This window comes from Salvelinus alpinus, chromosome 2 (genome assembly GCF_045679555.1).
Source record: "Salvelinus alpinus chromosome 2, SLU_Salpinus.1, whole genome shotgun sequence".
NCBI lineage: Eukaryota > Metazoa > Chordata > Actinopteri > Salmoniformes > Salmonidae > Salvelinus > Salvelinus alpinus.
The window spans coordinates 93,493,725-93,511,156 of NC_092087.1; the positions used below are offsets into that span (position 1 = coordinate 93,493,725).

Here is a 17,432-nt window from a genome sequence, read left to right on the forward strand (position 1 = left end):
TTCGGCTGAATTTTGTTAGGTCCATATTGTTACAGAATCACTAAACAATGATTTAGATTTGTTAAGAACAAGTTGATTGACAAACTCATGAAAAATTTGAAAAATTGAATAAACCACCTTTGGGCTATGATCACTAATATAGCTGGAATTAAAATGACCCCAGACGATAGCTCTGCCACCTTCCTCTGTGGATGATGAAACAGACCGATTTTTATTGGGGATGTTGTATTCATATGCAAATTAGATAATACAAAATAAATGTGTGAAGCTTGAATTCAATTGCACATACTATGCATCCATTCCCCCTGTCACAAAGGGATTTATGGCTGAATTAAGATGAAATCGTCCACCCTGTTTTAGTCAAACCTGTTACCTCATTTGGCACTTAATAGGCACTTTGAATGTTAAAATTAGGTGACATTTTTAGGTTTTTTAAAATACATTTAAAGTTGTCTTAGCTGAGTACAATACATACATATAGTATATAACATCACAGAGGACTAAAACCACAATAGTCTACTGAAATAGTATCATATATCCATTTACATTAGAAGTTCACCTCTTTAACCCTTTTTGAATCACAAATTGATTCATTAAATTACCCCAAAAAGTTTGATCTAATTGTATTATTTTGAATCACCTACAGTATACATGTAATTATTTGTAACTTAATTTGTTTATTAATTCATCAAGGACCATGCTTAACATTAATAGCATAAGTATTGTACCAGCTTCTGTATACAGTAGCTAATTTCCATCTGTGGTCACTGGGCAGAAAACATACTTCTGTTTTTTACTGTCTTCTCTTCTTTACCCAAGATACTATACTATATACAGCTGCCCCAGCCAACAGAATGTGTCCTGCTACCACAACCACTGCTGCTTCAGCAGCAATAAGTGCTGCAGTCCCAGCTGTTACTGAAGATGCAACAAATATTTTCCTTCTCGTTTCTTCAGCCCGTCTCCACCTTTCTTCCTTCTGTCTCTTCCTTTCTTCTTCCAATTTCTCCTCCTTCTTTCTCCTACTCTCTTCCTCCATCTCCTGTTTCTTTCTCTCCTCCTCCTCTCTCAATTTCCTCTGAACCTCCTGGTACATCTTGTTGGTGTAGTACTTTCCTCCATTCATCTCCACCATCTTGTTTATCTTCCTCAGCAGCTCTTTGACCTGAAGACGGTCATCCCTCTGATCATTACTGAGACAATAGTACCTTCCCAAACAACTTTTGATCAGTTCCTGAAGTGCAACACAAGGATTCAGACACTCTTCAACTGTTCTCCCCTTCAACTGATCTTTACCAGTGAACAGCACTATGGTGTACTTTGAGGCTTCTTCTCCAAAGTTCTCCTGGAGCCACTTCACAGTGTTCCTCTCCTCCTCTGTGAACCTCCCCAGTCTGATCACCAGCAGGAAGGCGTGAGGTCCTGGGACTGACATGTAGATGGCCTTTTCTATCTCACTTTTCATCTCTTCTATAGACATTGTTGTGTCATAGAGCCCCGGGGTGTCGATGACATCAATCTTCCTCCCATCCACCACTCCACTCTGTTTCTCACATTTTTCAGTTACAGACACAAAGGAGGCCTCTTCTTTAACCTTTTGTCAATAGGGGGAGCTGTTAGCATTATTTTTTTTTTTACATTTCCAAATTAAACTGCCTCGTACTCAATTCTTGATCGTACAATATGCATATTATTGTTATTATTGGATAGAAAACAGTCTATAGTTTCTATAGGAGTTGAAATTTTGTCTCTGAGTGGTACAGAACAATTTCTACAGCACTTTTCATGACAGGGTTCAGATTTCAGAAATTTTTACCTCTGATCTGGGGTCTGTTTATAAGGCCACAGTGAATGCTATGAAGAAACCGACACTACCTACGTCTTCCTCTGGGTGTCTGTACGTCATCACGTTTTCAATGAAGTCTATGGGACGTTCACAGCCATTATAAATGACAAAAATGTACAGAGACCCCTCTTTCTCAACGTGCGCCTCAAGCGTGAAGGCCATCGGACCTGCCTCGTTCCAAATCGTTTTCTAACCAGCAGTATTTCTCCGGTCATGTTTTCAGTCGTTATAGTTGTTAAAAACATCATAATGTAGTGAATTTTAACCGTTTTATATCAATTTATATCCGTTTAGTGCGATTTTGAGGAATTTCTTTGTCGTGCACTCTGAAAGTTTGGACACGCTTTAGGGTGTCGGTCGTTGGTGATGGACATTTCGAAGGACAGAGGACATCTATCGACCAAAAGACGTTTATAACATAGAAAGGATACATTGCCCAAGAATATGATGGAAGATCAGCTCAAAGTAAGCAATATTTAATATGATAAACCGTGTTTCTGTCGAAATATTTTAAACGCATACATCGCCATTTTGTTTGGTATAGCTTCACTTGGCCAACCCTGTATTGAAAAGTAAGGATAATTTAAAAAATGTAAATCAGCGGTTGCATTAAGAACTAATTTGTCTTTCGATTCCTGTCAACCCTGTATTTTTTAGTCAAGTATATGATTAGCTTTTAATTAAACTAGATCACTCTGATAGATGACGTCAGACATATTGAGGCTTGATTTCCTAGTATTTTCATTGTGTAACCACGGTTTTGTATGGCTAAATATGCACCTTTTCGAACAAACTGTATATGTATGTTGTAAAATGATGTTACAGGAGTGTCATCGGAAGAATTCTGAGAAGGTTAGTGAAAAAATTAATATCTTTTGGCGGTGGTTACGTTATAGCGCTCTTTGGCTGGAATCGATGCTCTGGTAACGTTGGAACATGTAGTATGCTAACTTATCGATTTATTGTGTTTTCGCTGAAAAACGCTTAGAAAATCTGAAATATGGTCTGAAATCACAAGAACTGGGTCTTTCCATTGCTATGCTTTGTCTATTCTTATGAAATGTTTTATGATGAGTAAATTGGTCATACACGTTGCTCTATCTAGTAATTCTAGTGGATTTGTGATGGTCGGTGCAATTGTAAACTGTGATTTCTACCTGAAATATGCACTTTTTTCTAACAAAAACTATCCTATACCATGAATATGTTATCAGACTGTCATCTGATGGTTTTTTTTATAGGTTATTGGCTATCAATATCTTAGTTGAGCCGAATTGGTGATAGCACCTGAAGGAGTAAGAAACTGATGGAGTTAGAATAGTGGTGTATTTTGCTAACGTGTTTAGCTAATAGATTTACATATTTTGTCTTCCCTGTAAAACATTTTAAAAATCTGAAATGGTGGCTTTATTCACAAGATCTGTATCTTTCATCTGGTGTCTTGGACTTGTGATTTAATGATATTTAGATGCTACTATCTACTTCTGAAGCTATGCTATCTATGCTAATCAGTGTGTGGGGGGTGGGGGGTGCTCCCGGATCCGGGTTTCTGAGGCAGTAAAAGTTAAAGGCACCTCTTCCCAGGATGGTGTTTCCTGTTGCACTCTTCCCTGATCCAGTCTTCCCCACCAGAACTATCCTCAGATCAGCTGGCTGCTCTGAATCTGTGGAAATACAAATGGTAACACATTTTATCATTATCAGGTACCGAAGTCATTCAATTAGATTCACATGGACATCATTGTCAGCTACCAAAGTCATTGATTTAGATTCACAGGGACAACACTCAGCTAACAGCAACAGTGAAGACTAGCTTTTGCATCACTAGTTTTATTTGTCTGATACTGTTATCTTACCTGCAGGGCTGTCTTTCTCCACGGGATAGGGTGATGCAACACCTATGGGTGTGGATCTTTCACCTGGGTATAATAATCCATCTTCAGAACATGAAATAAATGTTTTTCCTAGTATCTTGCAGCATTATTTTCAATGATTCCATAGTATACTCTGAAATATGTATTATTTATTGGCTTGGTGACAGTGTACATATACTGTATTATCTAGTATATATATTTTTTTACCATTCACTGTTTGACAACAGAGGGAATTGGGGTTTATTAATTATCTGACCATGACGGAAATTAACCATACTCACTGAAGTCGGTCATCTCTTCCTCCTCAAGTAAAGGAACTATAGTAAACATAAAACAATACATGATCAATTATATATCAGGTTCAGATTTATAGCTGTACAGTTTTTCTTATTTAATGGAACTTTTCAAAATGTCTTCACAAATCACATCATATGTTATTAAGCTGTTATTAGTCAAATAAAAAACATGAGCTGACGCACACCCAGAGAAACGTATTTTATGTAGAGGTGCTGACTAACGGCGAATAAACTATAAACTATCAAAATAAAGAGTCACACACTCCATATATAAACTCCCAGTAATTTATTGGGTAAATCACCAACATTTCAGCATCACTGTGCTAGGCTAAATAATGAAAAATAATCGAATCAACAATTACATAATATGCAATTAACTATTGACTTTTTCATTTGTAAATCATTATTATAACACAAATGAAACCTAGAGTTGGGTTTATATAGCCATGGGGGGAATGAAAAAAGTTGTATATGTATTAGATGTTAAGATCTTAGATTACATGTAAAAAAAACTATTCAATGCTGAACTAAATCAAAATATGTGTTTGTATTATAACCTCTGAAGAACGTGTCTCCAACTCACAAGTATTATTACAAATGTGTAAGAAATTGAAATACATAATATATGTACCCCATCTCAATATTCCCAAGAGACATATTCTGAACTTTTAAACAAAATTGTAAACTCGTTACACATACTTATGCTACTTTCACATAGCAAAATACAATGTCTGTAAAGATTTTCTTCCAGGGGTGAAGGAGAGGACCAAAGTGCAGCGCGGCTAGTGTTAAACATGTTTAATAAAGAACAAGTGAAACACTACAAACAATACAAAATAACAAATGTGCAAAAACCGAGACAGACCTATCTGGTGCAGACAATCACAGAGACAGGAAACAAACACCCACAAAATCCCAACACAAAACAAGCCTCCTATATATGATTCTCAATCAGGGACAACGATTACCATCTGCCTCTGATTGAGAACCATATTAGGCTGGACATAGAAACAGACAAACTAGACACACAACATAGAATTCCCACCCAGCTCACGTCCTGACCAACACTAAACAAGCAAAACACATAATAACTCTGGTCAGGACGTTACAGTACCCCTCTCCTGAGGTGCGGACTCCGAACGCACCCCTACAACTCAAGAGGAGGGTCTGGGTGGGCATCTGTCCGCGGTGGCGGCTCCGGCGGTGGACGAGGACACCACTCCACCACTGTCTTTGTCCCCCTCCTTAGCGTCCTTTGAGTGGCGACCCTCGCCCACGACCTTAGCCTAAGAATCCTCCCCAAGGCCCCCACATGATTTTGGAGGTAGCTCAGGACAGAGAGGTAGCTCAGGACAGAGAGGTAGCTCAGGACAGAGAGGTAGCTCAGGACAGAGAGGTAGCTCAGGACAGAGAGGTAGCTCAGGACAGAGGGGCAGCTCAGGACAGAGGGGCAGCTCAGGACAGAGGGGCAGCTCATGACTGAGTGGCAGCTCATGACTGAGTGGCAGCTCATGACTGAGTGGCAGCTCATGACTGAGTGGCAGCTCATGACTGAGTGGCAGCTCATGACTGTAGGGCAGCTCATGACTGTAGGGCAGCTCATGACTGTAGGGCAGCTCATGACTGTAGGGCAGCTCATGACTGTAGGGCAGCTCATGACTGTAGGGCAGCTCATGACTGTAGGGCAGCTCATGACCGTAGGGCAGCTCATGACCGTAGGGCAGCTCATGACTGTAGGGCAGCTCATGACTGTAGGGCAGCTCATGACTGGCTGACGGCTCTGGACGCTCATGGCTGACTGACGGCTCCGGCAGATCCTGTCTGGTTGGCGGCTCTGGCAGATCCTGTCTGGTTGGCGGCTCTGGCAGATCCTGTCTGGTTGGCGGCTCTGGCAGATCCTGTCTGGTTGGCGGCTCTGGCAGATCCTGTCTGGTTGGCGGCCCTGGCAGATCCTGACTGACGAATGGCTCAGATGGCGCTGGGGAGACGGATGGCTCAGATGGCGCTGGGGAGACGGATGGCTCAGATGGCGCTGGGGAGACGGATGGCTCAGATGGCGCTGGGGAGACGGATGGCTCAGATGGCGCTGGGGAGACGGCCAGCTCTGACGGCGTTGGGCAGACGGGCAGTTCAGGCACCGCTGGGCAGACGGGCAGTTCAGGCACCGCTGGGCAGACGGCAGACTCTGGCCGGCTGAGACGCACTATAGGCCTGATGCGTGGTGCCGGAACTGGAGGTACCGGGCTGAGGGCACGCACCTCAGGGCGAGTGCGGGGAGGAGGAACAGGGCTCTGGAGATGCACTGGAAGCCTGGTGCGTGGTGTAGGCACTGGTGGTACTGGGCTGGGGCGGGAAGGTGGCGCCGGATATACCGGACCGTGAAGGAGGACACGCGCTCTTGAGCACCGACCCTCTCCAACCTTACCAGGTTGAATGGTCCCCGTAGCCCTGCCAGTGCGGCGAGGTGGAATAGCCCGCACTGGGCTATGCAGGCGAACCGGGGACACCACCTGTAAGGCTGGTGCCATGTACGCCGTCCCGAGGAGACGTACTGGAGGCCAGATATGTTGGGCCGGCTTCATGGCACCCGGCTTGATGCCCAACCTAGCCCTACCAGTGCGGCAAGGTGGAATAGCCCGCACTGGGTTAAGCACGCGTACTGGGGACACCGTGCGCTTTACCGCATAACACGGTGTCTGACCAGTACGACGCCCTCTCACTCCACGGTAAGCCCGGGGAGTTGGCTCAGGTATCCAACCCGGCTTCGCCACACTCCCCTTTAGCCTCCCCCCAAGAAATTTTTGGGTGAGCCTCTCGGGTTTCCAGCCACTCTGCCTTGCAAGCGCCTCATAATGCCGCCTCTCCGCTTTTGATGCCTCCAGCTCCGCTTTGGGATGGCGACACTCCTCTGGCTCTGCCCAGGGTCCTTCTCCGTCTAGAATCTCCTCCCATGTCCATTCCTCCTTGTACCACTGCTGCTGTTGCTGCTGCCCGTTTCCACGCTGCTTGGTCCGGGTTTGGTGGGTGTTTCTGTAAAGGTTTTCTTCCAGGGGTGAAGGAGAGGACCAAAGTGCAGCGCGGCTAGTGTTAAACATGTTTAATAAAGAACAAGTGAAACACTACAAACAACAATACAAAATAACAAATGTGCAAAAACCGAGACAGACCTATCTGGTGCAGACAATCACAGAGACAGGAAACAAACACCCACAAAATCACAACACAAAACAAGCCTCCTATATATGATTCTCAATCAGGGACAACGATTACCATCTGCCTCTGATTGAGAACCATATTAGGCTGGACATAGAAACAGACAAACTAGACACACAACATAGAATTCCCACCCAGCTCACGTCCTGACCAACACTAAACAAGCAAAACACATAATAACTCTGGTCAGGACGTTACAATGTCAGTGTCAGTGTATGCATCCTTAGATGCTGTGGGAATGTGTTATTGTTAAAAGATTTTATAAAGGTTTAAGATAAATTATTAAATAATTCTACCTGGAAACTTAGCCATTAGGGATTAGAGGTTATGTAGCATGGTAAAGTAAATAATAAACACAGGTCCAACTAGGTTGGACCTGGGAAGAGAGGAATGTGTGTGCCTAAAGAAAGCTAAGTGGATCATTAAACTATGTTTGAACCGACCCAGCTAGAACTCTGGAGAGATAAGATAGGACAGGGAGAGCCCCTCCAGGTTTCCCGTATCTGGGGGGGACTGGAACTGTCAGTTGAGTAGTAATAAACTGTGGTGAGACTTCAGGAGAAAATCCTAATGTTAGTGTGTATGTATGTGCATAGGTTAAGAGAATATTATAAAAGGAACATCTTTGTATATGCACAGCAGAGCTCTCGTAAATAAACCTTGCTGACTATTGTAGACTGGCCTATGTCGGTTTCATTACAATAAGAAACTTACAAATTCTTAGTAACAGACAGAGGAGTTTAATTGAAGTTAAGTTTATGCACATTGAGAACATAATTATCTTAACAGTTATATCTTGTTGTAATGCTTGTTGTCTGGAGGAGAAGAAGAGGACCAAGGTGCAGCGTGGTAAGTGTTCATACTATTTAATTAAAATATGAAACACTTGACAAAACAACAAACACGACAAACGCGCAGTCCTGAAAGGTGAAACAAACACTAAACAGGAAACAACCACCCACACAGGTGGGAACAGGCTACCTAAATATGATTCTCAATCAGAGACAACAATAGACAGCTGCCTCTGATTGAGAACCATACCATACCCAACTTGTAAGTCGCTCTGGATAAGAGCGTCTGCTAAATGACTTAAATGTAAATGTAAATACCAGGCCAAACACACAGAAATACAACACAAGGATAACATAGAACACCAGACATAGAAGGCCCACCCAAACTCACGCCCTGACCAACCAAAATAGAGACATAAAAAGGATCTCTACGGTCAGGACGTGACACTTGTACATGACCGTAGAGATTCTTTAACATCTCAGATACTAGTACATTAGTAGAACATAACAGTGTAATAGCGTAGTACTACAGTACGGACCTGTCTTGACATCCTCGTTTAGAACGTTAAAGCTGCTTGTTTGTCAGAACGAGCCTTCTGGATATGTGTGGTACTGTATATAAACCATCAGTGACTCTTTGATTCACCAAAGGTTCTTGTTCTCTACAGTTTAACATAAACAATAATTCCCTCCACTCTACAAATATACTTTCGGGTTATAAAACATGTAAATACAAAATAAAAAAGGAATACTAAAATAGCCAATGTATCATCATGTTATATACATCACAGCAGTCACAAAGTGTTTTACAGATACCCAGTCTAAAAATCTAAGACCCATCAATGCATATGCCGAAGCACAGCATCTAGGAAACACTCCCTAGAAGTCATAAACCTAGGATTAAAACTAGAGAGGAACCATGCTCCCAGGGCTGTGCTGAGTGGACATTTAAGAGTACATGTGCCCCTTATTATTGTTCAAGACGTTAAAACGATCGTAGATGACCATCAGTCATATACTGTAATAACCAGGGTGGCTATAGAGGGGGCAAAAGTTCAACACTCAGGAGTCAATGTCATGTCTTTTGTCTTTTTAGAGAGAGAGAGAGAGAGAGATAGAGAGAGAGAGAGACAGAGACAGAGACAGAGACAGAGACAGAGCCAGAGCCAGAGACAGAGCCAGAGACAGAGACAGAGAAAGAGAAAGAGAGACACAGAGACAGAGAGACAGAGAGACAGAGAGACAGAGAGACAGAGACAGAGACAGAGAAAGAGAGAGGATCTATTACATAAAGTTATCACAGATGCACACTATGTAACACATTATATTAATAATTCTCTAAAAATTGGATGTCATTGTCTTTCATAACTGTTGCAATACAAAACATTGAAACATTGTTAAATATTTGTTACTTTGGTGTACATTGAGTGAAATGTTATACATTGAGAGAAAGAGAGAGCGAGAGTTCCAACAGTGCATTAATATCTAACAATTCCCCACAAACTACATAACATCTGGAGAAGATCTGTAGGGAGGAGTGGGCCAAAATCCCTGCTGCAGTGTGTGCAAACCTAGTCAAGAACTACAGGAAACGTATGATCTCTGTAATTGCAAACAAAGGTTTCTGTACCAAATATTAAGTTCTGCTTTTCTGATGTATCAAATACTTATGTCATGCAATAAAATGCAAATTAATTATTTAAAAATCATACAATGTGATTTTCTGGATTTTTGTTTTAGATTCCGTCTCTCACAGTTGAAGTGTACCTATGATAAAAATTACAGACCTCTACATGCTTTGTAAGTAGGAAAACCTGCAAAATCGGCAGTGTATCAAATACTTGTTCTCCCCACTGTATATAGGTCCCTAGTCCATTCTCGTTTAACATATAACTAAATAAAAAAAAGCATTTAACAATAACCCCTCGTCTCATTCAATATATAAATGTATATATATATATATATATATGTTTATATAATAGCTTATTAAAAAAATATTCCTTTTATAATATACAATATATACATATTAACATGCATAGTTAATGGCCTTAGTTATCTTTGTTTTCTGTAATATTTTGGTTAGGTCAGGGTGTGACAGGGGGGATGTTTGTGTATAGTTGTCTCGTCTGGGGTGGTTGTATGGTATAGGGGGTTTTGGTAGAGTGTATGGGTTTGTGTTGAGTGTAGGTCTCTAGGTAAGTCTATGGTTGCCTGAATGGTTCTCAATCAGAGACAGCTGTCATTCATTGTCTCTGATTGGGAGCCATATTTAAGGCAGCCATAGGCAGTAGGCTATTGTGGGTAATTGTCTATGTGTAGTGTTTAGTGTCAGCACTATTTGTTTGTATAGCTTCACGTTCGTTTGTTCGTCTTCATAATAAAAGAAGATGTCTTTCTATCACGCTGCGCCTTGGTCCACTCTTCTTCAAAGTTACGACGATCGTGACAGTTAAAAGCGTTCTTTAGATTGTAATTACAACTCACCTTCAAAATTCTCTCTTCTGTAAAGGATTGCAGGAGTCTCTTTACCGACTATGTCTTTTCAGACAAACTCTGTGTCCTAACTGAGACAATGTAGGAATGAACTTTTACAGATCAGGGGTTGCTAGGTATTTTCTATGTTGGAAGGTGTGATTGACTGCGACAGCCACCCCCTGGAGAGCAGCTCTCCTTGAGGTGTAAAGGGGTATAAACCTTTTTGTGTTGTTGATCCCCACCCTAGGAAAAATTACCTGTTTGGGTATCCTTAAGTACATATAGCTACCCTACTGCTGAATTGATTAGAGAAAAACATTGGTTCAAACACACGTGCAGAGAGACACACACACGCACACACATCCCCTCACGTGGTGGGTTGAGACAGAGGTCATGACATCCTCTGGAAAAAACTACTGTTTTTGGGTTCTCCCTCAACTCTCTACTGATACCATGAGGACAGTTGTCTCCCTCATCTCTCTACTGATGCCATGAGGACAGCTGTCTCCCTCATTATTCTCTACTGGTACCATGAGGACAGATCAAATTGAAACTTAATCCCTTAGTAATCTTATAGTAGACCAGTCAACCTGGAAGGTAGCCTAGTGGTTAGAGTGTAGGGCCAGTAACCTGAAGGATGATACTCTTAGAAAAAAAGGTGCTATCTAGAACCTTAAATCGTTCTTTAGCTGTCCCCATAGGAGAACCCTTTGAATAACTATTTTAGGTTTCATGTAGAACCATTTTGGTTCCAGGTGGAACCCTTTTCACATATGGTTCTGTATGGAACCCAAAAGGGTTCTATCTGGAACCAAAATTGGTTTTGCTACAGGGACAACCGAAGAAATCTTATGGAAGCCTTTTTTCTAAGAGTGTAGTCCTAATCCCCGAGCCGACAAGGTGAAGCAAGGCAGTAACCCCCCCACAACAACTGCTCCCCAGGTGCCCAGTGTGGCACGTACTCAGAGGGGTCAGGTTAAAAGTGTTTCACTTGGACCTTGTGTGTAATTTATGATGAGAATATATATTTTTTTTAATCAGTGATAGAGTGAAGTTGTATCATTATGCCATTTTGTGGTCTAGTCATTTAATCTCAGTAAGGACAGACATGGGAACGACAAGTTGTCTCATCATTTCTTTGCCGTTCAACAGTAAAAGTTGTGTTTTTGCATTTCTGAGTAAAAGTCCCTTTAATATTTATTGTTTCCATGGCATTGCTGTTACATCTTTATGGTGTTGCTGCTAGAAATATGTTCACATTTTAACTTAGAAAGATTTGTAAATACATTAGTGAATAAACGTTCTTAACGTTCTCATCTGACATCTTCTCTTCTTCCTGGATGTTCTTAGAAAGCTGTTCTGTAGTTCATCAGCTCCACTTCTCAATGTAACTCTGGTTAGTTGGAGGTGAAGACAAACAATGATCTCAGATCCAACTATTCAGTCTTAATGTTGCCTCAAACTAGTGACCACACCCTCTACTGCTGTTTTACCAGAACTGAGACGTTTCCAAGAAACAGGTGTGTGTGTGTGTGTGTGTGTGTGTGTGTGTGTGTGTGTGTGTGTGTGTGTGTGTGTGTGTGTGTGTGTGTGTGTGTGTGTGTGTGTGTGTGTGTGTGTGTGTGTGTGTGTGTGTGTGTGTGCGTGTGTGTGTGTGTTGTTTAAGGCTTTCTGCTTAGTCATAGGGTCTCAAAAAAAACAGGATATGGTACTACCAGAACAGGCATTCTGTGGGCATTTCAGAGAAACATGTGGGTGTGTATGTGCAATTGTGTAGGTGTGCCTGTTACTATGGAGTCAAAGTATGTGCCAAAAGGACACATTTTAAATGATAGCAGACACTTGTCATAAACCATTAGGCTGCGTCTCTGTTAAGAGTTTGGTTGGACCTCCGTACCCTTGAGATTTCACTCTCTATCGCTGGTCAGTGTTTTTCCTCATGAATCTTGTTCAGTAGCTGGCACAGACACAAAGTCATAACATCTGACTTGAACCTTAACTCTAACCTTGATCCTAACCTTAACCAAACTCCTAAGGCCTAACCCTAACATTTAATTCAGACCAAAAAGCTTTTTTTTTTAGTTTTCATTCATTTTTACAATGTATCGACATCTGGCCTATCTAGCAGAAATCCAACGCCTCTCCATCCCTCTTTCCCTCCTGCCACTCTCTCCTCTCCTGTCCTCTCCTCCCCTCTTTCCCTCCTGCCACTCTCTCCTCTCCTGTCCTCTCCTCTCCATCCCTCTTTCCCTCCTGCCACTCTCTCCTCTCCTGTCCTCTCCTCTCCATCCCTCTTTCCCTCCTGCCACTCTCTCCTCTCCTGTCCTCTCCTCTCCATCCCTCTTTCCCTCCTGCCACTCTCTCCTGTCCTCTCCTCTTCTCATCTCTTATTTTATTCTTTCTCCTCCTTTTCTCCATTTCCTTCTGCTATACATATCCTCTCTCCATCTCTCCTCACCTCTCTTAGTGTGTACTGTGGGTATCTCTCCTCTATATCCATCCTCTCCTTTTGGACCTAGACTTGGCACTCTGGTACCGCTTGCCGTGCGGTAGCAGAGAGAACAGTGTATGACTTTTGTGACTGGAGACTTCGACAATTTCTAGGGCCTTCCTCTGACACCACCTGGTATAGAGTTCCTGGATGCCAGGAAGCTTGGCCCTGTAGTGCCTTGCGGTCAGAAGCCAGGCAGTGATGCAACCGGTCCAGATGCTCTCGATGGTGCAGCTGTAGAACCTTTTGCCAAATCTTTTCAGTCTCCTGAGGGGGACTAGGCTTTGTCGTACCCTCTTCACAACTGTCTTGTTGTGTTTGGACCATGTTAGTTTGTTGGTGATGTGGACACAAAAGAACTTGACGCTCTCAACCTGCTCCACTACAGACCCATCGATTAGAATGGGGGCGTGCTCGGTCCTCCTTTTCTTGTAGTCCACAATCATCTCCTTAGTCTTGATCACGTTGAGGGAGAGGTTGTTGTCCTGGCACCACACGGCCAGGTCTCTGACCTATTCCCTATAGGCTGTCTCATCGTTGTCGGTGATCAGGCCTACAACTGTTGTGTCATCGGCAAACTTGATGATGGTGTTGGAGTCGTGCCTGGCCATGCAGTCATGAACAGGGAGTACAGGAGGGGACTGAGCACGCACCCCTGAGGGGCCCCCGTGTTGAGGATCAGCGTGGCGGATGTGTTGTTACCTACCCTTACCACCTGGGGAAGGCCCGTCAGGAAGTCCAGGATCCAGTTGAAAGGGAGGTGTTTAGTCCCAGGGTCCTTAGCCTAGAGTGTACTGTGTGTATCTCTCCTCTCTTAGTGTGTACTGTGGGTATCTCTCCTCTATATCCATCCTCTCTCCATCTCTCCTCTCTTAGTGTGTACTGTGGGTATCTCTCCTCTATATCCATCCTCTCTCCATCTCTCCTCTCTTAGTGTGTACTGTGGGTATCTCTCCTCTATATCCATCCTCTCTCCATCTCTCCTCTCTTAGTGTGTACTGTGGGTATCTCTCCTCTATATCCATCATCTCTCCATCTCTCCTCTCTTAGTGTGTACTGTGGGTATCTCTCCTCTATATCCATCCTCTATATCTCTCCTCTCTTAGTGTGTACTGTGGGTATCTCTCCTCTATATCCATCCTCTCTCTATCTGCCCTCTCTTAGTGTGTACTGTGGGTATCTCTCCTCTATATCCATCCTCTCTCCAACTTACCTCTCTTAGTGTGTACTGTGGGTATCTATTGTCTATATGCATCCTCTCTCCATCTCTCCTCTCTTAGTGTGTACGGTGGGTATCTCTCCTCTATATCCATCCTCTCTCCATCTCTCCTCCTGTCCTTATCTCAGTTCTAATCTGTTCACTGCCCCTGTGAACCACTGCCCTGATTGCAATGTTGAGTAACATATACCTACCTTACTTTCACTCTCAACACCTTGCCTTGCGTGCCAGCAAGGCTTTTGCCCATACACACATGCACGTACACACAAACGCACATGCACGCACACTAACACAGACTCATACAAACACATACACTCACAAAGAAAGGGCTATGTCCAAGGTCAGGGTTAGGTCCCTCTAATGGTAGTCTGTCAGGATCAGAGATATGAGGATCAGAGACATGAGGGTCAGAGACATGAGGGTCAGAGACATGAGGGTCAGAGACGTGAGGGTCAGATGCATGAGGGTCAGAGGGTCAGAGGCATGAGGGTCAGAGATATGAGGGTCAGAGACATGAGGGTCAGAGGCATGATGGTCAGAGACATGAGGATCAGAGACATGAGGATCAGAGACATGAGACATGAGGATCAAAGACATGATGATCAGAGACATGAGGATCAGAGACATGAGACATGAGGATCAGAGACATGAGACATGAGGATCAGAGACATGAGACATGAGGATCAGAGACATGAGACATGAGGATCAGAGACATGAGGATCAGAGACATGAGGATCAGAGGCATGAGGGTCAGAGAGGGTGAACGTATTGAGAGGGCAAAGAGAATACAGTGAACATAGCATGCATGTACTGTTGAGTATGTTCAGTTAACTCCACAAAGTGAAAGTTGAAAAACGAACTGACTCTGAGCTAACATTGCCCCTTCCCCCTCCCCCTCTTCCTCTCAAAAGTACCACAAAGACAAAACGGGAAACTCAATGAGTCACAAGGTTGTGCTAACCACTGTAGTGTTGGGAAAAAAACATCAGTCACAATAACAAATAATATGGTTGAATGTAGACAGAAAACAAGCTCAATAAACTATGTAGAATGTGGGCTAGCTGTCTATATCATTAATGTGGGCTAGTTGTCTATATCATTAATGTGAGCTAGTTGTCTATATCATTAATGTGGGCTAGTTGTCTATATCATTAATGTGGGCTAGTTGTCTATATCATTAATGTGGGCTAGTTGTCTATATCATTAATGTGGGCTAGTGGTCTATATCATTAATGTGGGCTAGTTGTCTATATCATTAATGTGGGCTAGTTGTCTATATCATGAATGTGGGCAAGCAAAATGAGCAAGGACATACAGTCAAATATAACATGAAAAGTAACCCAGGTTTATGTGGTTGCTATCAAGGACAGGTTTATGTGGTTGTTATCAAGGACAGGTTTGTATGGTTGCTATCAAGGACAGGTTTGTATGGTTGCTATCAAGGACAGGATGCCAATCATGGTTCTGAACGCTTCACTTCTCTGTGTGAATGAAATAGGACCTCACATTTCTGTGTGTGTGTGTGTGTGTGTGTGTGTGTGTGTGTGTGTGTGTGTGTGTGTGTGTGTGTGTGTGTGTGTGTGTGTGTGTGTGTGTGTGTGTGTGTGTGTGTGTGTGTGTGTGTGTGCGCGCTCGCGTTTCCATGCTCACTCGTGTGTATGTCGGACATGAGTGTGAATGCCTGCCATTCAATCCCACAGTGTGTAGTTGTGCATTGTCCCACATTGTGTAGTTGTATATTGTCCCACAGTGTGTAGTTGTGCATTGTCCCACAGTGTGTAGTTGTGCATTGTCCCACAGTGTGTGGTTGTGCATTGTCCCACAGTGTGTAGTTGTGCATTGTCCCACAGTGTGTAGTTGTGCATTGTCCCACAGTGTGTAGTTGTGCATTGTCCCACAGTGTGTAGTTGTGCATTGTCCCACATTGTATGGTTGTACATTGTCCCACAGTGTGTAGTTGTGCATTGTCTATCTGGTCAACATCACTGATACAGGTCCCCCTCCACCCTCTGGTGGTATGTAGAAAGAAGAAACCTGGATTCACTAAATACTTTTTAGAGTTGCCCTAGAGTACAGGTAATTTATGTTTTGTACACAGTCATATGATACATGGTATAGAAAAGTACAATCTGAGGTGAGTAGTGGTGGCGCAGTGGTCTAGGGCACTGCATCGCAGTGCTAGCTGCGCCACCAGAGTCTCTGGGTTCGCGCCCAGGCTCTGTCGCAGCCGGCCGCAACCGGGAGATCCGTGGGGCGACGCACAATTGGCATAGCGTCGTCCGGGTTAGGGAGGGTTTGGCCGGTAGGGATATCCTTGTCTCAGTATGTAAAAAAATAAAATAATAATAATAATAATAAAAAATAAAAAAAATGTTATAAAATGTATGCACTCTACTGTATGTCGCTCTGGATAAGAGTGTCTGCTCTTGGCCGGTAGGGATATCCTTGTCTCAGTATGTAAAAATTTTATAAAATGTATGCACTCTACTGTAAGTCGCTCTGGATAAGAGCGTCTGCTAAATGACTAAAAATGTAAAAATGTAAAAATGTTAAAAGGTGAGTACATGGGGAAGTATATCTGTGCAGATTATCTGTCTATCTGGTCAACATTACTGATACAGGTCCCCCTCCACCCTCTGGTGGATCACCTGTCATTAGGTCTCCAGAGAAACCTAGATAGAAATAAAAGTCCTATTTATCATATTACTGTGAGAAGAATTAGGTGTTTTCGGCTGAATTTTGTTAGGTCCATATTGTTACAGAATCACTAAACAATGATTTAGATTTGTTAAGAACAAGTTGATTGACAAACTCATGAAAAATGTGAAAAATTGAATAAACCACCTTTGGGCTATGATCACTAATATACCCCTGGAATTAAAATGACCCCAGTCGATAGCTCTGCCACCTTTCTCTGTGGATGACGAATGATGAGAAACATACAGATTGTTATGGGGGATGTTGTAATCATATGCTAATGAGATAATACAAAATAAATGTGTGAAGCTTGAATTCAATTGCACACACTATGCATCCATTCCCCCTGTCACGAAGGGATTTATGGCTGAATTAAGATGAAATCGTCAACCCTGTTTAGGTCAAACCTGTTACTTCATTTGGCACTTAATAGGCACTTTGAATGTTAAAATTAGGTGACATTTTTAGGTTTTTAAAAATACATTTAAAGTGGTCTTAGCTGAGTACAATACATACATATAGTATATAAC

At 42.7% G+C, this 17,432-nt stretch overlaps 1 protein-coding gene and 1 pseudogene across 1 annotated transcript; both read right to left on the minus strand.

Annotated features, from left to right (window-relative positions):
- Nucleotides 1-208: 208 nt before the first annotated feature.
- LOC139541727 (GTPase IMAP family member 7-like) lies at nt 209-4,031 on the minus strand. The gene is made up of 4 exons (XM_071346702.1): nt 4,002-4,031; nt 3,703-3,765; nt 3,338-3,510; nt 209-1,600 (listed from the first exon to the last, which is right to left on the minus strand). The coding sequence occupies exons 1-4, from the start codon at nt 4,012-4,014 to the stop codon at nt 794-796; spliced, it is 1,056 nt and encodes a 351-aa protein (XP_071202803.1). The 5' UTR covers nt 4,015-4,031; the 3' UTR covers nt 209-793.
- Nucleotides 4,032-14,562: 10,531 nt separating this feature from the next.
- Nucleotides 14,563-17,432, minus strand: part of LOC139541736 (GTPase IMAP family member 7-like) — a 19,331-nt pseudogene continuing 16,461 nt past the window's right edge.